The following is a 23,441-nucleotide window of genomic DNA, read 5'->3' as shown; positions in this document are numbered from 1 at the left end:
AAATAGTAATTAATTATTTTTTTTTATTTTATTTTTTTTTTTATTTTTACCAATTAAGTTCTATAAAAATTGTCTTAAGAAAATACAAAAAAAAACCATAAAAAATCTAAAAAAAAAAATAATAATTTTCTAAAAATATATCTAAATACATATGTTTTTTTGAAACGAAAAAATACCTAAAATTAAAAACAAAAACAAATATTGCATTTTTATTTAATTGCCTTCAATGTCACACGATATTCTTTGGGTGTCAATGTTATGCCACATTCACCATCGAAAATGTCATCAACGCGTTCTGCATCATCTGTACTCAAATGGAATTCGAAATTTCTAACCAGAAAACCGCTATATAAGAGCAACATCATTCGTGCCAAATCTTCACCAAGACACATGCGCTTTCCGGTTTGGAAGGGAATAAAATTGATAGATGCTTGATAGCCACCCTCGTCGTTGAGAAACCGTTGAGGATTGAACGTTTCGGGTTCGGGCCACACCTTTGGATCCATATGTATTGCCCATTGTAGCGGCAGCACCATGGAATCTTTGGGTATGCCATGGCCATTGACATTCACATTCCATTTTGTGCCGTGAGGAATGCCCAGAGGCACCACCGATCGTATGCGTTGCACTTCGGATATGCAAGCTCGTAAATAGTCAATTTCTTCTAAATCGCTTAGGGTAATATTGTCTTTGGGTAGTTTTTGTAAATGCTGAAAAGAAACAAATAAATAAAAAACAATTAAAGAATGAGAAATGAACAATAACAATAAATAATTCCGGTAAAAATCGCAGTAGAATGTGAAAGTAGAACTAAGAAATAACACGTAAAAAACATTAAGTTCGGCCGGATCTTTGGGTAAAGAAAACATTTTTATATAAAAGTATCTGAATTCACACATTTCCACATTAAACTACAACTACCAGTAAGACCGTTCGGATAATGCTGTTAAACTTTTCAAAAAACCATAAAGTGGGTGAGGCCGTTGTATGGGGGCCATACCACAGCGGGAACCTCTATAGGAAATTTTATATTTCAAGGATTGTCACCTACCAAATCTTTTTAAATACCAAACTTTGTAACAATTTCGTGTACCTAGGATTATCAACATACCGAGTATCGGTGGGTATCGTTATATGTGCGCTATAGGAAAACATGGACCTAAATTTTTTATGTTCTGTTCTAATTTTTTTATAATTCTGAATCACTTCTGTGGAAATAAAATACATTGGAGAGATTTTTTGTTATATTGAAAAGGATATTGAAATAAGTGAATGAATAAATAAATTTTAATGCATGGGATGCGAACGAGAGAATATGCATTTAAATGATAACTTTTACTCATTTAATTTATTTTTACTCTCATCAAAAAGAAATAGTTTTCAGACTCTCCAGAATATAGCAATAAAATGAAAAATATTGAAAATTTACCAAAATTTTACACTTTTATTAAAAAATAAGATGAAAAAAATTAAAAAAGTCGTCAACGTTGTGCTCCATAGTTGGGAAAATTTGATATGGAACGATTTCTTGACGAATGATTTGTGTACAAAAATAACGAATTTAAAATACGGAGAACCGTCTAAAACCACAATTCTATGTTGGGCGCCACAAACTGGGTAAATAATGTCGCTAATATCATGAAAATACCGAATATCGGGAGGTACCGTTATATAGGTGCTATACGAAAACGTGGATGACATGACACATTTACGAACTTAACCTGCCTACTAGTAAACTATGCATGTGTTTAAAATGTAAGCCTTCTATCTTAATTCGTTCGAAAAATAGCGTTTTTACTACAGACAGACAGACGGACATTGATCTTCTTTGAATTTTACGCTGATCCAGAATATATATACTTTGTAGGTTTATTCTGAATATTGCGAGGAGTAACAAACGGAAAGACAAAGGTAATACACCCTCCATAGAATGGTGGAGGGTATAATAGGCTAGGCAAAATTTACACCAAAAACAAAAAAATCGTCAACATTGGGCGCCATAATTTGAATATCGATTTGAAACATTTTGAATATATACCAAAATTCCACATATTAAGTAAAAGCAAGAGATCAAAAACAAGTAAGCAAAGGCTATAGTCGTGCGGGGCCGACCATGTGATACCCTACAACACTACAATAGATTAGAAGTCCCCTTATGTTCAAATCCATTTCGGAAGATTTCGCTTTTGAAATTATGTGACGGAGCACTGCCCAGATATTACCCTTAGCATTTTGACCAGGGACATTTGCCCAATATTTACGCACTCTGTCGTATTTTGCGATCATCTCCAAAAGCAAGAGACCCCTCTGTATCTCCAAATTTAGACTCTTCTATACGAACTTCTTGTCTATGATATTTGGCTATATTCGTCAACGAAATCAGCAAAAAAGGCAGAAGTTCGCATTTTGTGTGTTTCGGCTATCGCCTGTAAGTAATGTTGGTATTTTTCAGACAAAAGTAGTGGTCCATTCTACCCGCTGTCCTAAACTATAACTTCATGCGAAATTTCGTGTCCTTTGGTTTCTATTTATGACCTTTATAACGGCTGCAAAATCAGGAAAATTTTCAGTTGTTGGTCCATTTCAACCCCTAAATATATTGCGGACATCTTTAAAGACAATAGGCCAAGTCCTTCTGAGCCCAACCCTACCTTTTTCGTGAGGATCGGACGATAATTGCAATCTGTATATAATATCCCAAACCTGTGTTGTAAGGTGGAAAAATATTACAAAATGTACACCTTAATATTATAAGTCAAATTGAAAAAATCGCATGCGATAAAAAATATGAAAAAATAAAAAAATGTCACAAAATACAAAAAATCTATATTAAGATCATTTTTGACTTATTTTTATGCGATTTTTTTAGATTTTATACTTTTATGTCAAGAGGACATTCTGAATTGACAAAATTTGTCAAAATCGGTCCAGTCATTCTTGAAATATAAGCATTCCATCTAACATTCCTTTCCTTTGTATGTACACATTGTATATATTTCGCTATATATATCCGATATATTTACTATCGGCATGTACGTAACGGTCAGAATTGACCTGTTCATCTATTTATGATTTCGCCGGAACTAAAAATATTCGCGGTTTAATGGAAATTTGACTTTTATTTAACATAAATGTTATAGTCTATTTCACCCACTAAATATTACCCGATGGCCATCAAAATTGGAAGGCTTCTACCCAGCCCTAAGCTCTAGCCCCATGCTAATTTCAGCGTCGATTGGTCCATAATTGCGACCTGTAGAGCAACTGCAAAATCAGGATTTTTTTCAGTTTTTTGGTCCATTTCGACCCCTAAATATTATGTGATCATCATCATCACCAAAAGAAATAGGGTTCTATTCTGATCCTAACCCCACCTCCATACCAAATTTCGTGAAGATCGGGTCATAATTGCGACCTGTAGAGTGATTACAAATTAACATGGACAGACGGACGGACGGACATACATAGCTAGATCGACTCAGCTCGGCGAGATAGGAAGATTTATATATACTAATAAAGCTCATATAATGCGAAATGAGCATTTGATTCCTTTTAAACTCGGCAGGTGCCAATATTACTATCAACAAAAGAAGAGGTGTGAAAATAAAATATATCAGACCACTCCTTCTGGTACCTCCCATCAACGGGTCAACAATTGGAATAATAATATCTCTCATGAAACGAGAAATAAGCATTTGATCCTCTTCAACTCTCACACATCCCACTATTTCTTCTAAGACAGGATCTGCTGTGAGGGTGAGGTATATCCGTAAATTTCTTGTGGCACAACCCCAAGGAAGTGTTCAACATTTTGAACAGCAAAACACTCATGAAGTGCGAAATAAGCATTGGATTCATTCCAAATTCCACACATCAAAATATTTCTTCCAACACAAGATTTGATGTGAATATGTGATATATCGAACCAACCCTTCTGGTACCTCCCACACAAAAGTAAAATTTTCATTAAGGAAGTTTTTACCACAATTTGAAAAAAGGACCAAAAAGACCACTTTATTGATTGGCATGAGGCTTTAAATACACATAAAATGCACGGATCCCGAGGAATCTTAATCCGATAACGACCAAAAGGTGGACTTGGTAGAACTTGCCTCTATTTAGGTTGCTATTCGATCTAAACTTTTCCCTGTGGTTATTTTTTGTTGCGCAGAGTTATTTTGAGTATTAAATGCCCTCAAATTTATGTCATAGGTTCAAATCCATAAACTTACCTCTCTCAGTTCCTTTTGAATCTCCTGCTCCTTGGCCATGTACAAAATAAACCATCTCAAGGTAGACAAAGTGGTATCAACTCCAGCCCCAAATAGATCAGCCAATAGATGGCGCAACTGTTCGGGGCAAAAATATTCATCGTATTTGGAACGATGATAGAGGTCAACATGATTTTTCAATTCTTCTCTTTGTTCCAAGAAGAATTCCAAAATACATGTGTTCTTCAGCGATTCCTTCGTTGGTTGGAATTTTCGTTTTTGCATCTTTTCTTCACATTTTCGTACAATGTCATCATAGATTTGATGGGTTTTCGCTTTGCCGTCCAAGAGGAATTTAATATTACGACGATTCGAGGGTAAAAATCTGGAAATCACACATAATGGCAATAGAAACATTTTTGTTACATCTTTGACTCTTTTACTTTTCTTTTTAAGAAATATTTATGTATTTGGATATGCATTGCAGCCAGCAGCTATAGTTAGCCAATATTTTTCTTTTCCCTGTTCTTCTTGAGGTGAAATATTGTTTTGTATATCCATTCTACCTACTACCTACCTGCTGGCCGCAATGCATCCATCACTTTCGCTTATTTTACAGTTGCCACGACTGCTGACTCACCTCAAGAATGGCAGAAAATTGACTACCCCCGAAACACCGATTAGTTTAACGCCCGTTTCCTGCAATTCCTGCAAATAACGCCAAGTGACATCATCGCGTGCATATGTGATGCCAAACACCAAGTCATTCATTATGTTGCCCAGAGTGTGCTGAAGTGCTGGCAGAGGATTCACAGCCATTGATAAGTTCTTAGAATCCTGTTGAAGACACTGCAATAAAGAACCAAAAAAAAGGAAAAGAAAAATAACATAAATGCATTTCTGGAAACAGGGAGAGAATTGGGAACCATTGTTATGGAAAATGTACTAAGTGCTAGAATAAAAGTTTGACAATTGTTTTGAGGATCGCATAGGATTTTTTCCAATTCCAAAAAGGCTATGAATAAAGAAATTCTGTGGAGAATCATAAAGGTCTATTTTAGGAAGTCTGTTAGAATTTTTATATGGGATTTCAAAGATCTTCGTTTCCAAGTCCAGAAATGGGTTCCTGTAGAGACCATAAGGGACTCCATATACTAGTTTATGGTTTTCGTCTATGAAGTTCCATGGTCTTCTTAAAAAAAGGAGACTATAACGACATTCCAAAATATTAATTTTATGGTTCGATTAGTAATTTTTCATGGCCTATAATTAAAGAAGATTTTAAGGACATTCTAATAGAAATCATAGAAGATCAAGAATGGCTTGTTGATGGGCCCACCAAAAATGCTTTTGGAGGCCTTAACAAATTAACAGGTATCAGTCGCTTTGCCCACAGATATATACCCTTAGTATTTGACCGTATTTTTTGTGTACACCATAAAGATAGGTCCTAGATATTACTCTAGTCCCAGGATGAATAATTCACGCTAAACCTAAAATTAAAATTGTGAGAACATAAAAAAATCGGCGAAATATTTGGAGATCTTTGACTCTTTGTGGGGGAAGTAGCAGGATGGACCGATATGCTCTACAGTGCAAGATAAAAAAATGCAACCAACTTTAAATTGCTGTCATTTGTAAACCACTCGTCCGACAGCTGTTAAAATGATTCCACTGTCAGCTCATTATATTGCTTACAAGCGAACAAAAGCATTTTGGTGAGAATTTTCCAGAAAAAATGTTATTCGTGATGGAATTCAAGTGCGAAAGTGTGATTTCTTTATATTTGGCTGGGAAATCATAAGTGGCCATCGTTAGAGCACTCCAGCATTTAAATGTGAATAAATCTTTTGTGTCTCGTATCATCGCTCGTTATCATGATATTGGTAGCCCGACGTCAAGGAAGTGGACGGAGGAAAAAGCAACATCAGCAGAAATGGTTCGAAAAGTAAAGAAGCGAATTGATCGAAACCCGCGTCGCAGTGGCCGAAAAATGGCTCTTGAGCTGAACATATCGCAATATTCCATTCGGTCAATATTGAAAAATGAGATCGGGGTTAAGCCATTGAAATTCCCAAAAATGCAAGAACTTACATCGCAACAGAAAGTAAATAGACTCAAAAGAGGTAAAGAGTTGCTTCGCTTGGCCGAAAGTGGTGAACTGCCGAATTTGATTTTCTCCGATGAGAAAACATTCGTTGTCCAGCAGTTTACAAACAAACTTGCCAAAGCTGAAATGTGCACCTTCGGTTGGCCACTAGAACTCAAGCGCCGGCCATGGTGATGGCCGTTCGTATTAATCGACTGTGGCATCAGAATAAATGCCGAATATTATCACGAAAATATTCTGGAGGGTGTATTAAAGCCTTGGGCACGAAGACATTTTGGCAGCGGACCTTGGACATTCCAACAGGACTCAGTACCATGGCACTCAGCAATAATGGTTACAAAATGAGGTTCCTCGCTTCATTTCCAGCGCACAATGGCCACCAAAATCTCCGGATACCAAGCCGTTGGACTATTATGTCTGGAGTATTTTGGAAAGCATGGTTGGCATTAAAAAATACCAAAGTGTCGATCACATCAAGCAAGCGCTTCGCCGGGAATGGGCCAAAAACCGCAGAGCAACATTCGGGCAGCGTGTGACGGTTTCATTGGCCGTTTAAAGGCCATAATTCGTGCCATCTTTATAAAAGATCTTGTGTTTGTAGAAATATTGGGTCGTGTGGAATTTGAAGAGAATCACCCTTCATGACATATGTAATTATTCAAAATGTTGACCCTTCGTGGGAGAGGTACCAGAAGAAGTGGTCCGACATATTCCATCTTCACAACTGGTTTTGTGTTGATAGAAATATTGAGATGTGGCGAGTTTGAAAACCCATTTATGTTTTATGAGTTCTATACTCATTCAAATGTTTGGCCCGTTGTGGGGGAGGTATCAGAGATAGTACTCCGATATATCCCATCTTCCCACCCATCCCATCTTCCCATCGAAAATGATTGCATGTGTGAAATTTTAAGAGAAGTTGGTGCTTATTTCACATTTTATAAGAGTTATAATTATTCGAAAATTTTACCCTATGAAGGGGAGGTCCATAATGGAGTGGGCCGATATTGTCAATTTTCGCACCTGACATAGCACTAACGAAAATATTAGGATTTGCAAAGTTGGAGCAAAATTGAATGATCCTTGCTATAAATGTGCAGTCAAATATTGTCCTTGAAAATTTCGACCTTTTGTGGAAGTGGTACCTGAGGAAGTGGTCCGATGTCTCTGATCTCCCAACTCAATAAGTTTTTTTTTTAATGGGTGTCTAACTGGGTACTCCCTTCAAAAGTTTATATGCTCACCAGCCACACAGATAAGCGGACGGACTAACGGACATTGCTAGATCGACTCCAAATGTCCTGAAACGCATTTGGCTCAAAGAGACCTGGGGCCTTAAACCGTTATTTCCATGAGCCACGTTTTGGCCGTATCAAATGATATAAACCTTCTTCAGTTATAGGGCTGAGGTTATAATTAGCTCTTCGTGGGGAGGTGCCAGAAGAAGTCGTTCCACCTCCGCATCAGATCTTGTGTTAGTGGAAGTATTTGGATGTGATGTACCAAGTGATATATACCAGAAAAATCCTTTCATATATGCTAGAAAGATCTCTTTAAGAAGTTTGGAAAGTTTTCCTCATCGAGACTTGAATCGTCGCCAAAAACAAGAACTTAGGACCAGAAAACACTATTTAAAGACATAAATGACTACTTATCCAAGAAAATCCAGGTGCAAACTTTGCACCAAAATTGATAATGATAATAATAACAGTAAACAAGTAAGCAAAGGAGGTGCGGGGCCGACCATGTGGTACCCTACAAAACTACAATATGTTTGGAAGCCCATTTTAACTAATATTTTGCGATCAAAAAAAAAAAATATGGTTCTATTCTAACCTTAATCCCACCTCTATTTTGAATATCGAGAGGTTCGGACCATAATTGCGACCTGTAGCTTGACTACAAGTTAAAATGGACCCGCGAGACACACTGTTATATCGACTCTGCTCGGCGAGATAGGAAGATCCATATATAGGTTCCTATGTGGGAGACCAATATTTCGAGGTGTTACATAATTTTTGGCCCAATCTAACTTATAATACCCCAACACAAAGTGGAATAACTTCGGCGGACATAACTTTTGATATCATCCATCATCAAATATATAATGACAAAATGACGACATATACCAAAAAATTTTTATAAGACAGTTAGACACCCACTAGAAACTTTCAAAAAATTCCGTTGTAAAAGATGGGGAAGCCACCAGAATACCGAATATATGGTAATCCCGTTATATGAAAAATATACCAAAATTTGGATCTATATTGACGTCTTTGGTGGTAAGTAAACCGTAACTGCCCTCAAATTCCAGATAATTCTTTGAAAAATGTTTAAAAAATCGCCGAAGTGCCCAAAAATCTGGCTATAAATCAAACGTCATCATTCCAGTTTGATGTCACCCTTTTCCGGAATACATTCCATGTGTTTTTCGCAGTTCAAAGTTTTTTTTTTTTTTTTTTTTTTGTCTCAGTAAAAGCGAAAATAAAATGGAAAGTTAAAAAGAGTCAGTCAAATAAACAACGTCAGATGCCTTGTGTCTGATGGATAGACCGACAGACCGACCGAACGACAGTCATTCCGACCATCAAACAATAAAAAAGATCAATGAATCAACCTGGCTGGCTATCTGGCGGCTAAACGATTGGCAAAGCAGGAGGCAAGCTGCATTTCGACAGCCAGACCATGCAGACAAACGGACAGACGAGCAGACAGACAGACATCAGACGTATGTGGACTGTTATACCGGAAAGTTAACCTTCACTTAACAAATGCCAATATAATGTTATTGGAGGAACCAACAAACGTACATTCGTACACATAAATATTTATACGTAATTCCATTTCAATGCTGATGATCGTGGTTGTTTGCATCATTATATCATCATCATCGTAATGATCATCATCATCATCTTGAACTTAGTTATCTATGCCCGACAGCCAATTTCAGTAAATGAATTACGATGGGACGTAGAGAGGTTTGAAAAGAAAAAAAAAACATATCACTTTAGCGGTATTATATGAATTTTTGGGAATTAAAGGTGAAGTTGTTGAATTCAAAGGAAATGCTAGCGAACAAAATTATGCCATAAGGGGAAGTAAATGGGGGAAAGGTTTAAAAACAGAATAAAACTGAAATAACAAAGAAAGTACCTAATAGATTCTAATATATCAATAGGATTTTTTGCGAATGACGTTCATATAGTCGTTAGTCTAGCTAAGGTACTAAGAACAATGAAATATATTTTTCACAGAGCTAAACTTTTTATAATTTTTACCATGAAATCCCGACAACTTCAGGTATGCACTTAGCTTTTTATCAGACATAGAAATTTCTCAACATTTTTAACTTTTCTTATAAAAAATGCTAAAAGAAATCAACCTATATCACAAATCTTCGAAATCTTAAAAAACGAATTATGATGGAAAAATTTGAACCAAGTCGAATGCCTGACAGACGTATCAACATAACAAAATCAACTCCAAATGCCCTATAACTTTGTTGTTCCTGATATCTCATAAATGTATGTTTTTTAAACCTTCAACCGATTAACCAAAATAATTCTCTATTTTCATTCCCATCCAATTTTTTTATTCAAAACTATATTTTTCTCTCCACAACAAATCTCAGAATTTCATCTCTATCCCTTTACCCAATAAAAAATTTAGTAACATTATGTACTTTTTGTACAATTACAGTACACATTTCCAAAACCAACTCCATATCTCAATTCCAGATACCAAAACGATCTCAATATCCAATTTCAGCCCAATCCCTTCACCAAATTAGAAATCTAGTACTTTTCGTACAAATATAGGACGAATTTGCAAAACATTCACCAAATCTCTACACCGGATACCTACAGAGACCTTAATATCAAATTTGACGAAACAAGCCCTAACCCCACACCCAATACCAAATTTAGTACTATTTAGTATTTTTCGTACAATTTTAGTACACATTTCCAAAATCATCTCTATATCTCTATCCCAGATACCAACAGAGACCCCAATCTCAAATTTGAGGATTCCGGCCTATCCGCAATTTTTGGCAAAAATAAAGGACGCATTTCAAATACCATCGGAGACTTCAGCATCAAATTTGAAGATTCCAGTTCTATTCCTTCGCCAAATTCCCTTGATCCCACGAAATATCAATCTTAATTTACAACCTTGATTCTCATATTAAATTTCAAATTTTAAACTTTATCCGTTCATATAATGCCAAATGGTACTATTTGAGAAGTTTAGTACCATTTTAGAACTTTTCGTAATCATAAAGCTCGAATTTCCAAAAACCAGATGGTACATCTATGTCGCACTCCATCAGTGACTCTCATTCCAAATCTTAGAATTCTTGCACATTCTGTTTGTCCACATGCAAAGTACTCAATTTATAGTACAATTTAGTACTTTTCGTAACTTTTTAGCAAAAATTTCCGCAAAACCCAGCCTTATCACACTCCTACGCACCAAGACCTCGAGAACTACCTCAGATTTTTATGGGACACAAATTTTTCTCAAAATTACAAAATTAACTGCCTATTTTGCCATAGATCTTGGGGAGAATATCCCCGGACAAAAACCACGGAGAGTAATGAGGTTTGGTGGCTCGTAACGAAACCACGCTTTTTTTCTACCTTACTCCCCCGTTGCGATTAGCACGTTTCTTAAGGTTTTTATACCTTACACCACATAGTGGTGAGGGTATTATGTCTTTGAGCATTTGTTTGTAAAATGGAGAAGAAAGCGGGATAGACCCTAGTTACTTTTAAAGATCTTCATAGAATCAATTTCTGAGTCGACTTATCCATGTCAGTCCGTCTGTTCATGTATTTTTGTGTACAGGGTTGCCCATATTCGACGGACCCATCTGGCAACGCCATTACTTTTGACAGAGATGTCACATCGCTTAATAACATACGGCGTTTGAAGCGTCAGTCCAAGCTGATTTTTACCATGAACCAATACACGCCATGCGAGCGCTCTAAAATTTACATTCAACAGAAGAAGTCAATTGTGAAAACTCAACGTGCTTTTAAAACATTAAAAAATGTGAGAAGTGCGCCTTCTAAGAACACCATTAAGCGTTAATACGAAAAATTTTCGACTGGTAAGGCTCTTTCTAATCCGAAGAAGCCATATAAAAGTCGACCAAGGCGATCGGCCGAGAATATCGCTGCCGTACGAGTCAGTGTTGAGAGGTCCCCAGGAACATCCCAAAAACGCCGTTCTCAGCAGTTGGGCATTTCTCGGTCCACTTTACAACGGATTATTCGCATTGATTTGCATTTGTTCCCGTACAAAATTCAATTGACGCAAAGAATGTTGCCTGCGGACAAGCCTCGTCGATTGGAATGGACCCAAAGGGCCCAAAGGTCCGTCGAATATGGGCAACCCAAAATTTATTATCCGACTGGGATGAAATTTTCCATACAATATTTGTTTGGCCCAAGGACGAACCGTACTGGAATTGGTGAGAGTCTGTTCAAAATTAAGATATAGCTCCCTATATGTCTTCAACTGATTTTTGGTTAATTGTCCACCAAATGACCAATATCAGCACAAATTACCTAAATGTTTGCACTTCCGACTGAATTCATACTAGAAACAAGTACTTCAATTTCTGGTGAAAATCGGTCCAGATATAGCTAAAGCTCCCATATATTTGTTTCTTCCGATTTGGTGTTAAAGTCTCTCACATGAGTAACATGCACTCCAAAACATTGATATTTGACACCGGGTATCAGATACTGCTCGATAATACATTTTCCAAATTTCATCGAGATCAGTTCAGTTTTTTATATAACTTCGATATACATCTTCATCCGATTTTATGGCTATTGTTCACTGTATATGCAATATCAGCAAATAAATATTGTTTAACATAATTTATATCAAAGTCATATCATGTACTATACAGCAATGTTGTTTGGTACTAGAAATACAAAAACCTCCGTCAAATTTGTTGAAAATCCGTTCAGAGTTGGATATAGTTGTGACTTCTCTAAAACCATGATACCCATTCAAATAAGGTTCATAGTTGGTATGATCTACTTCACATAAATTCCCAATATAAACTTCTATGTTACGGGAGCTCTACTAAATACACATACTGGTTTAGTGTATAATATAGTTGGTCCCGCCCGACTTTTTACCCGTCCTTACTGGTTAATTCTGAATTAGTCTTAGATTTCATATCTAATACCCTGTCGACTCGATTGCACCCCTTCAACTATCAATAATTTTCCTCGCTCCATCGATCCACCCTCATTATTTTCTCGAATTTTGCACATCCCAAAGAAATTAACAAGAATCCTAACCCTCATTCATTCATTTTTATGACTCAGTCGAATTGACAGACAGGATACACCGCCAGAAGAAAAAAAAGCAAACCAAACTCCAAAACACAAAAGATAAAACACAAAAATCTTGAGAACCACAGCCTGTCTTCTGCAACATTGTATAACCCCATTCTTATTTATAAGATGTTCATTTTTTTTTTTTTTTTGGTTTTCTTGTTTTTCTTTTCTATCATCACGTACCTGTACACATTCCTGGACTCCCTTAGCGATGCGTTGTTCCAGACCACTACGCATTTCGACAAATTTCTTCGACATACCCAATGCCTTGAGCCAATCAATTGTGTGACGTCTTTGATCTCTCCATAAAGGACCTTCGGAGCAAATAAGACCTGCAGAGGAGGGCAGATGGTTGGGAAGAGGAGAAAAGAGAATAAATATCGTTTTAGATGATTATAAATGTCTGTCGGTTAAGTTGTGTGTTATTAAGGAATAGTATTAACTGAATATAGTTTAAAGATGGCACAAGGTTTTTTCTTCAAATGTTTGTTTTGCTTCATTTTTTTTGCATTTCTTTAATTCTCTTTAAATTAATAGCTAATTTTACCGGACAGATTAAATTTTTTAATTGTCCTTTTTCAAAGCTCAGTATTTTGTTTAATTTATTTATTATTTGTTTATTTTAATTTATTTTATTTTTTATATTTTTTTTTATTTATTTAAAAAATTTTTTATGTTTAAAAAATGATTTCATTTTTCTTTTCTTTCAAAATATTAAATATTATTTATCTAATATCCAATAATTTATTAATTATTTATTAATTTTTTTTTAATTTATTCAGTTTGTCAAAAATCAAGTTTGTGTCTTAAATCTTTTGTTTTGCTTACAAAAAAAGAATACGACTACTTACCATAACCACCCATTATGCCATGAGTAACATACAATGGTGCGCGCGCTGTAAATTCTTCACGTTTCAGGAATTCCCTTACCAAAGCAGCATCCGACAATACAATCGCATTGACATTGCCCATTTTCAGCTTATAGATGGGACCATATTTCACAGCCAAACGCTGCAATGTCTTGTATGGTGCTTTCTCGTCTATGAATGGCAAATAGCCCAACAGGGGTATACCAAATGGTCCTCCCGGCTGATGACGCACACGTAGAAATACTATCCGTATCAGAAATACGATTGAAGCCACAACAATGGCAAAGAGTTGCTAAAAATAACACAAGGTTGGGAAAAAATATTTTAGTAAAAAAACAAGCCGTCAAAAGGATATACAACAAAGTGGTTGTGTGAGTGTATGTGTGTGTGAAGGACAGCAGGTAGTTGTATTTCAACAACACGTGGTTGGCTGATACATGCCAAAGGAATGTTGGCTACCATGATTGGCAATGAAATTGAATGGAATTTTCTTGTGGTCAAGATAGAATTTCTGGAATTTCTAGAATTTCGTTTCGTTTGTTCTTAGGCGACCAAGGGTATAAACAAGATTATGATTCACTTGCATTTTCAGGAAGCGTGTATTCTTTTGAAATTGATTGAAACTGAGAATTTCAAGATGATAGAATTAATTGTTTATCGTTTAGATTGTAGTATTATGAGAATTATGGCAAATAAGTAAGGAAAGGCAGGACCGACACAAGAAATAATTTCAAAAATAATCCTGTAGATTAGGAAAGGAGAGCTAAAAACAGATGACACCTGTATCGGCGTTTTTAAAGTTTACATTTCAAAGTAAGCTAAATAAAGGCGGAAAGCGAGGAATTTATGAATTTTAGAGTTAAAGCCGTACTTTTTGTGGGTCTGTGCAAAAATCTCTAACAAAGCATAATTTTAGAAGGATGACGTCAAAGACCAAAATAATCTTCATCAAATTTTACTATAAGTCACCAAAGAAAAGAAATCTCTATTTCCATTGTATATCTAAAAGAAGTTAAAAATAGCAGATGTAAACCCTCAGCCAATGTTCGATTATTTAAATATATTTTGACTTTTGATATGATTGGTCAAATTGGTGCCCCTCTATGGAGTAGGTTCCAAAGGAATGGGCCAATATTGTACATTTCGTGTCCGACCTAAAAAATATGACGTAAACATTGCGGGGTGCCAGGTTTGGGCTATATCGACTACTTCCTTCACTTTATATGAAATATGTGATAATTTTGAGGGCATTTTAAAATGTGCGTGAGGTACCAGATATAGTCGGCCGAAGTATTCTATTTCCATACTTCATCTAATACAGATAAAAATATTGATATGGGAAAATTATAAGAAAATCGAATATTTATATCCAATTTTATGCGAAATCATTAAATACATATTCATATCAGGATTCTGGTTGCGAGAAATATTTAGTTTTAAAGAATCGTTGACATGTTTCGCAAGTTATGACAGGTAAAAGTATTGGAAATTGTGACTCTTTGTGGTTGAGGTACCAGAATTGGGTTGCAGATACATATATCATAAAACAAGTCTTGTGTTAGCAAAAATGTATGAATGTGTGAAATTTGAAGTGAGTTGAATGCTTATTTCGTTTTCTTTGAGAGTTTTGTTTTTCAAAATTTTGAAACCTATATGGGGGAGGTACTAGAAGAAATGGTCCGATCTGTAACATTTTTATAACAGATCTTGTGTTGATGGAAATATTGGGATGTATCAAGTCTGAATGGAATCGGATGTTAACTTCGCGTTGTATGAGCTTCATGGATATACGGAGTACCTGATGCTTATTTCGAAATTAATAAACGTTTTTGTTGTTCACAACTTTGACCCTTTGTGGGGGAGATACCAGAAGGAATGGTACAATCTCTACAGTTTTTTTAAAGATTCTGTGTTGATAGAAATATTCAGATGTGCCAAGTCTAAACGGAATCAGATGTTAATTTCGCGTTTCATGGGCTTAATGGATAATGAAAATTTCGATTTTTTGTGGGGGAGGTAGCAGAAGGGGCGGACCGATATATTCCATCTAAGCAACAGATCTTGTGATTATAAAAATATTGGTATGCGTGAAATTTTGAGACAATCGAACTCTTACACCACATTTTATAAGAGTAATAATTATTCAAAATTTTGACCCTTTGTGGGAGAGGCGCTTGATGGAGTGGACCGGTATTACCCATTTTCGCACCTGACCTAGCACTGTTGCAAATATTAGAATTTGCAAAGAAAGAGCAAAATTGGATAATTGCTTCCCCTTCTGAGCAAAAAATATATTTTATTGAACATTTCGACCATTTGTGGAGGAGATACTAGAAGGAGTGGACCGATATATTCCATCTCAGTACCAGATCTTGGGTTTATAAAAATATTGGAATATGTGAAATTTTGAGACAATCGGACTCTTACATCACATTTTATGAGAGATGTAATTATTCAAAATTTTGATCATTTGTGGGGGAGGTACTTGATGGAGTGGACCGATATTGTCCATTTTCGCACCTGACTTAGCAATGCCGCAAATATTAGGATTTGCCACGTTGGAGCAAAATCGGATTATTGTTTTTCTATCTGTGCAAAAATTATATTTTATTGAACATTTAATTGAAATTTGTAGACATAGGCTGTAGTACCCATTACAAACTTTGAATTTCAAATTTGAAACAATCGGGTGAATGATATCGCTAAAATCATCAAAATACCGAATATCGGGAGGTATCATTATATGAGGTGGTAGTATCCATTACGAACTTCAAATACCAAATTTGAAACATTTCCGGTAAATAATGTCGCTTAAATCACCAAAACACCGAAATTAGGGAGGCACCATTATATGGGGGCTGTACCAAAACATGCACCTACATGGCCCATTTTCCATACCAAAAGTCCTGCAGACATAATACAGATTTGAGTAAAATTTTATCAACCTACTTCATTTTGTTCGGAAGCTAGAGTGATTTCCACAGACGGACATCGCTAAATCGTCTTAGAATTTTACGATGATCCAGAATATATCTACTTTGCAATTCGAGGAGTTACAAACGGAATAACAAAGTTAATGTATCCTCCTATAGAATGGTGAGGGTATAATAATGATAATAAAATTGAAACATTTGAACATTTAAACAATATTGACACCTTCCGCCAGCTACAACTTACTCGTGTTTCATTTTATAGCCCTTACCCTGGAAAGAAGGGTATTTTAAATGTGTCATTAGGTTTGTAGCACCTCTAAATAGTCGTTGATTAAACAATGTCCTTGTTTCTGTTGAAATCAAGATGTAGCCCAAAATTATTTGAATTGTGCCACAATAGTTTGCATTGTATGTGGTCTTAGTTTTCCTTTAGAGCCCATATAACCGATATTCGGTACATTTATAATTTTAGTCACATTTTTCGACAACATTTTTGAAATTTGGTGTTAAGAGTTTGTAAGAGCTTCTAACTCCAGAACATTGTCTATACAGGTCCATGTTGTCCTATAGCCCCCATACAGTATCAGCTCCAGATATTCAGTATTTTGACGATTAAGGTCACATTTTCTATCGGATGGTATTTTAAAAACATTAACTGCATTATCCAACTGATCTCTCTGGTGTTTAAAGTTCGAAGTGAAACACGTTGGAATACGGAATTTAGATACTTTTAAATTTATATAATTTATTAATTTAAATATGTTTTATTTGCCTTATGGTAAGGGGTATTGCAAGTGCCTAAAGTGCCCGGCCAAACATAATGCTTTTTATTTGTTTTGAGACATGTTGCTTGTAACACCAAACATGTGGTCTTTGATGATGCTCGATCAATAGCCTAAAGTTTATGAATTATTGGAAAACTTCAACTGGTCAATCATTGTTTTCTTTGAATGGCTCAACACACGGTTTGCCCAGACGTCAAAAATGTCTGTCAAAACCTCTAGTCTACAAAAAAGGTGAAGGTTAACCCACATGGCAGTCTGATCTGATTACATCGATGGACAATATTTGATTGGTTTGTGACCAAAAGCAAACAAGTATACAAAAAGGCATAAAAACCCAAACAGGAATCTAATAAAATCAAGATTTTTTTACATTAAAAACACGTGTATGTAAATTTTCCCGAAATTATATGAGAATCCATTTAAATAAAATGAAAAATCGAAAAAACAAAAACAGTTTTTATGACATCAGACAGAAGATGGTGAATAGGCTTGTATTTTTATTCAATACGCAATTGGAAATCTTCATCTAATGGTCCATAGTTTCGAATACGACAGCATAATTTTGAAATGTGACTGGAAAAAAGAGGGGGAAATTGGCAGACAACCTAGCCACCTGGTCAAAATGGGTTCACTTCATAGTAAAGCCTGTGTAGTGGTGGAGAAGGTGTACACTTTGACAAAAATTTAATATTTCCTTTATGGTCAGACTACTGGAAAACGATTTTTTTTTTAAAAATGCTTTATAGCAGTTAGACATTATTCTTAGAACAACTAGTCAAAGAAATTTAATTTTTTTATTTGAGAAATAGTCAAAATTAGTCCCCTTTTTAACAATGTCTGACATTATTAATTTTTTTTTTTCTTAAAAAATAAATAAAAATTGTACCAAACTTCTATAAAGATTTTGGGCCCTTTTACAACGTAGGTAGTCTGTTCAAAAAAGTCTATCTGGTCCACGAACTCATATCAAATTTTCTCCCAAGGAAGTAAAAATTCAATATGAGTTGATGGACTAGAGAGACTTTCTTGGACAAACTGCCTCCTAGGGGAGAAGTTTTCAAAGGGCCAAAATTTTTATCGTATCTGGGCAATCTTCTTAGAAAAACTACCTCAAATGACCATAGAGATTATATATCATTTGATAAACCCAAAACGTGCCTAATCGAAATAACGGACCCTAGGTCTCTTTGGACCAAATCCGTTTCAGAACACTTGGAGTCGATCTAGGGGTGTCGGTCCGTTCATCTGTCTGGTTGGTGCGAACGATAACTCTAGAAGGCAGTATTCGATTTAGTCCAAACTTGGTACATCATAGTATTATTGTCAAACTTAGATCAAGTTCGATGATGGGCAACATCGGTCCATTTTTCTGGTACCTCACCCACAAAATATGAAAATGTTCAAAGAAAATAATTTTTTCATTTCATTTTGTTTTAAACTTTGCAAATCCCAATATTTTTATCAATACTAGGTCAGGTGTGGTGAATATCGGCCCACCCCACAAAGGGTCAAAATTTGAAATAATTATTACTCTTAAAAATCGTGAAATAAGAATCTGATTGTCTTCAAATTTCACACATCCCAATATTTTTTACTAACACAAGATCTGGTGTGAAGATGGGACATATCGGGTTCAATCTTTCTGGTACCTCCCCCACAGCGCGTCAAAATTGTTAACAGCCTATGATAGTTTTAGTTATTCAAACGCCAAATGAGCATTCAATTTAAATAAGCTTGTCACACCCCAATATTTCTATCTGCACAAGATATGTTGTGAAGCTGGTAGATATCGGCCCACACCTTCTGGTACCTCCCTTAAAATTGTCAAAATTTTGAATTACCAAAGCAATAATAAAATATGAATTGAGCACCCAATTTTTTTTAAGCATCCCAATATTTATACTAAAGCGTGATTTGGTGTGAAGATGGAACATGCCGGAGCATTTCTTCTAGTACCTCCCATACAAAGGATCAAAATTTTGAATAATTTCAACTTTCGTAAAATGCAAAATAATAATCAGATTATATTCAAATTTCACATATCCTAATATTTCAGTATGATCAAGTATGAAGATGGGATATATCAACCTACTCCTTCATGTACCTCCCCTACAACGGGTCAATATTTAAATAGCGATGAAGCTCATAAGACGCAAAATGGGCATCCAATTCCTTTCAAACTCGTCACAACCCAATATTTCTATCAACACATGATCTGCTGTTAAGATGATAGATATCAGTCCATTCCTTTTGGAACTTTCCCCACAAAAGGAATGGACAATATTGCCAACGCTTTCGGAACCTGCCCAATAAAGGGTGAAAAATTGGAATAATCTAAAGGAAAGTCTTTATCTTGGAGGAAAAATAGTCAAAAGAGCTCAATATTTTTTTTTTAATTCGAAGCTGTTTGTTGGATGGACTCTGTAACCCAGTACATATTTAAAAAGTACCGAAAATCTTCAAAACATGTTTAATACTTCCTTGCAAAAAAAATGCTACGCTCTTGACAAAAAAAAAATGAAACATCCATGGCTAAATAGTTGAATAGATCCTCCTTTTTCTACTACCTGAAATAATCTTAGTAAAGAATTGAAAGTAGATCCGCCCTAGGAAAAATTGAATAATATGGCTTAAATCATGAAAATACCGAATGTCGGGAGGTATCGTTATATGGGGGCTATACGAAGACGTGGACCTGCACAGACAATTTTCTGTCATAGGTTGTGGTGTCCATTATGAACTTCAAATACCAAATTTGAAACAATTCCGCAGAATATTGTCGCTAAAATAATCAAAATACCGAATATCGGGAGGTGCCGCTATATGGGGGCTATACAAAACGTGGACATACATGGCCCATTTTCAATACTGAAAGTCCTGCAGACATAATATACATTTCTGTAACATTTTAGCAACCTATTAATTTCGTTCGGAAGCTAGGGTGATTTCCACAGGCGGACATTTTTTTTTTCGGTGAAAAATATCGCTAAAACCGTCAAAATATATAAAGAGTCCGTAATATGGGGGCTATACGAAGACCTGGACCTGCATATGCAATTTTCTGTTACAAATTCCATATGCTTTTTTCTGTTCAAATTTGTTGTATTCAGACTTCGTTAGATTCCAATTGTTAATGCCTTTAGGCCATTATAAGCTCAATCCGAAAAAAATTAGAAAATAATTTTCTTTTCATATTTTAATAAAATAAGAACCCAAAAAGTAGAACTTTTTGCTGTTCCTTAGAATAAGATTCCGTAGACCAACTTTTTGGGCAAAATTGCCATCAAGGCCCATGTTCTGGTACAGGTGCCAAATTCGTAATCTGATGAGGTCTTCTCATGATATTTGAAGTGTTTGTCACTCGACCAATAATATTATTGGCCAATTTAAGAATTTTGAAGGAGGTTGCCGATCCTTTGACAGTTTTGGTCCCTTAGTAATATAGTAAGTTTCCCCCATTCTCTGTATCAACATTTGTTTAATTCTCATGCCGTTCTTGGCTAACATTTATTGTTTGAAGTTATTCTCAATTGAATTTTTCAATGACTTTTGTTTTCTTAAACCAATGACCTTCATAATTTCTTCTACCTCATTTCCGTAGAGATTTGAACTTATTCTACTAAAAATCGAAGGGAAAACAAAACTTTTTTCTCAACTTACCGGTGGTGAAAATTCCATAGCTATAAACAATCTCTGGTCTTCGATTCCGTCACAAGTACCTTTTCCAAAACCGATAGCCGCATGCGCTTGGTCGAACTAAAGTAACAAAAAAACTTTCTAAAACCCCCCGAAAAAAATGAAAAAAAAGAAGAAGACATCGAAAAATTAAACAAAAATTCGTTAATGACTGTCTGCAGTGTAGTAAAATAATTTAATATTTCCAAAAAAAAAAAAAAGACGAAAAAAAACCAAAACAAAAATTCCTCTACTTACTTTGTGTTGAGCTATACCCAAATCCCAAATAAAACAAACGATCGCTTTATAACGTGAACGGTAAACGATCGGCGAACGATGAACGGACGGCCAGCAGCGACGGCAGGCAGTCAGGTACCGGTAACTTCAGTTGTCACACTAACACTGATTCTACTTAAAAATTCGAAATGAGTCGGGACTCAAGGCGGGACGACATTGAAAACCAACAACGGCGACAACAACAACAACAATAGCAACACCAAAAACAATACATAAAACAACCCCAATGTAAAAATACACTTAGCAAAATCCAAACGCAAACGCAATATTTCCGTCAACACGAGATCCGACAAAAAAAACGCTGTCTGTGCATCTGACAGACACTCAGAAAAAGAAAACAAAAACAATCGGTCAGTCACTCAGTCTGAAGACAATGGAGAAAGTGAAATGCGTACTCTTTCATCGATAATCTTTGTTTTGCTTTTTTATTGGCCGTTTAAGAAAAAGGGACGAAGACATCAATGGGTTTGTTAGCTGGTTGGTTGGTACCTGTCGCTTTGACATGTCGTGTACGAACTTGTATGATATTATTTTTATGGATATTTGTAATTTTATGTTGTAACGAAAAAATATGGGATTGACAGTTTGCATCAAAAAAAAAAAAATAGTTGTGATTTCTTACTTTCCGATTTTAAGAAGACTTGATATGACTTGATATGAAAATAAACGTGTCAAGTAATTAAGATACAGAGTGAGATAAAAAAACTGTAACAAAATCAAACCCATAATTTTTACAGTTTTTAAAATTTTTTTTTTGAATGGAAGCAAAAAATGTCGGAAATAGTATCAAATTATAGAATAAGTTTAGGTTTGTTCGAATTGTCACCTTTGGTACGAATTATGGCCTTCAAACGGCCAACGATTACCATGTTTATAACGGATTTTGTTTTGATGGAAACACTAAGTTGTACCAATTTTGAATGGAATCGGATGTTTATTTCGCGTTTTATGAGCTTCATGAATATTCAAGATGTTGACCCTTTGTGGGGGAGATATCAGAAGGAGTATAGTATATTCCATCTTCATAGCAGATCTTGTGTTAGTAGGGATGGGATGTGTGAAATATAAAGATAACCGGATGCGGATTTTCGGATTTTAAGATAGTTTTGCTTGTTCTTGGACAGAAGGAATGGTTCGAGCTCTACTATCTTTATAATAGATCTTGATTTAATAGAAATATATATAGAAATTTCGCGTTTTATGAACTTCTTGGATATTCAAAATTTTAACCCTTTGTGGGGGAGGTACCAGAAGGAGTGGACTGATTTATTCCATCTTCACACCGGATCTTGCATTAGTAAAAATATTGTGATCCTCGTTTTGGTTTGGAGCAAAATCGGGTCATCCTTTCTTATTCTGTGCAGTAAAAAAAAATTATGTGAACATTTCGACCTTTTGTGGGGTAGGTACCAGAAGGAGTTGAACGATATTGCCCATCTCCGAACTCGATTTAAGTTTGATAATAATTTTACGATGTACTAAGTTTGGACCATTTCGGATATTATCTTCGAGAGTTATCGTGCTCACGAGCCAGAAAGACGGACGGACAACTTTAGATTGACTACAAATATCCTTAAAAGGATTTGGTGCAAAGATATCTAGGGTCTAAAACCGTTATTTGTATGAGAAACGTTGTGGCCGTAGCAAATGATATATTCCCTCCCTAGGGGATCATAAAAAGGAGACACGTGTATAGGCGTTTTGAAAGTTACATCGAAATGTAATCAACACAAGTAAAAAGTCGGTCGGTTTTGCCGACAGCTGTATACCCTCAGCGTATGTTCGATCATTTAAAAATATTTTGACTTTTGTTATGATTATGTGCTTTTGTTATGAGAATGTTTAACCCCTTATGCAGTAGGTTCCGGAGGAATAGGCCAATATTACCCATTTCGTATCGATCCTAAATAAATATGATATAAATATTGCGACGTGCTAGGTTTGGACTGTGTTGTGTTGGTGGAAATATTGGGATTTACCAAGTCTTGAATGGAATCGGATTTCATTTTTTTTTTTTTTTTTTTTGAATAACCATGAAGCTCATAAAAAGCTTCCTTTTGAGCCTTTGTGAGGGAGATACCAGAAGGAGTGGACCGATATATCCCATCTTCACAACGGATCTTTTGTTAGTTGAAATAATGGAATGTGTTAAATATGAAGAGAACCTGATGCTTATTTCGGATTTTATAAACAGAAGGA

At 35.5% G+C, this 23,441-nt stretch overlaps 1 protein-coding gene across 1 annotated transcript; it reads right to left on the bottom strand.

Annotated features, from left to right (window-relative positions):
- Positions 1-9: 9 nt before the first annotated feature.
- Positions 10-21,365, bottom strand: LOC101901255 (cytochrome P450 306a1). Its single transcript, XM_011294177.3, has 7 exons — positions 21,204-21,365; positions 20,931-21,047; positions 13,535-13,844; positions 12,867-13,015; positions 4,852-5,060; positions 4,233-4,596; positions 10-710 (listed from the first exon to the last, which is right to left on the bottom strand). The coding sequence occupies exons 2-7, from the start codon at positions 20,946-20,948 to the stop codon at positions 210-212; spliced, it is 1,551 nt and encodes a 516-aa protein (XP_011292479.2). The 5' UTR covers positions 20,949-21,047; positions 21,204-21,365; the 3' UTR covers positions 10-209.
- Between the last annotated feature and the right edge of the window lie 2,076 nt (positions 21,366-23,441).

This window comes from Musca domestica, unplaced genomic scaffold, assembly GCF_030504385.1.
Source record: "Musca domestica strain aabys unplaced genomic scaffold, Musca_domestica.polishedcontigs.V.1.1 2, whole genome shotgun sequence".
Lineage (NCBI taxonomy): Eukaryota > Metazoa > Arthropoda > Insecta > Diptera > Muscidae > Musca > Musca domestica.
Note: the sequence above shows the minus strand (reverse complement) of the source record. Positions and strands in the feature narration are given on the sequence as shown.

Coding starts and splice junctions, on each gene's coding strand:
- LOC101901255 (XM_011294177.3), bottom strand. Junction 13,016..13,534: donor TGGCATAATGGGTGGTTATG/GTAAGTAGTCGT, acceptor CCTCCTCTGCAG/GTCTTATTTGCTCCGAAGGT. Junction 711..4,232: donor TTCAAAAGGAACTGAGAGAG/GTAAGTTTATGG, acceptor GTTTCTTTTCAG/CATTTACAAAAACTACCCAA.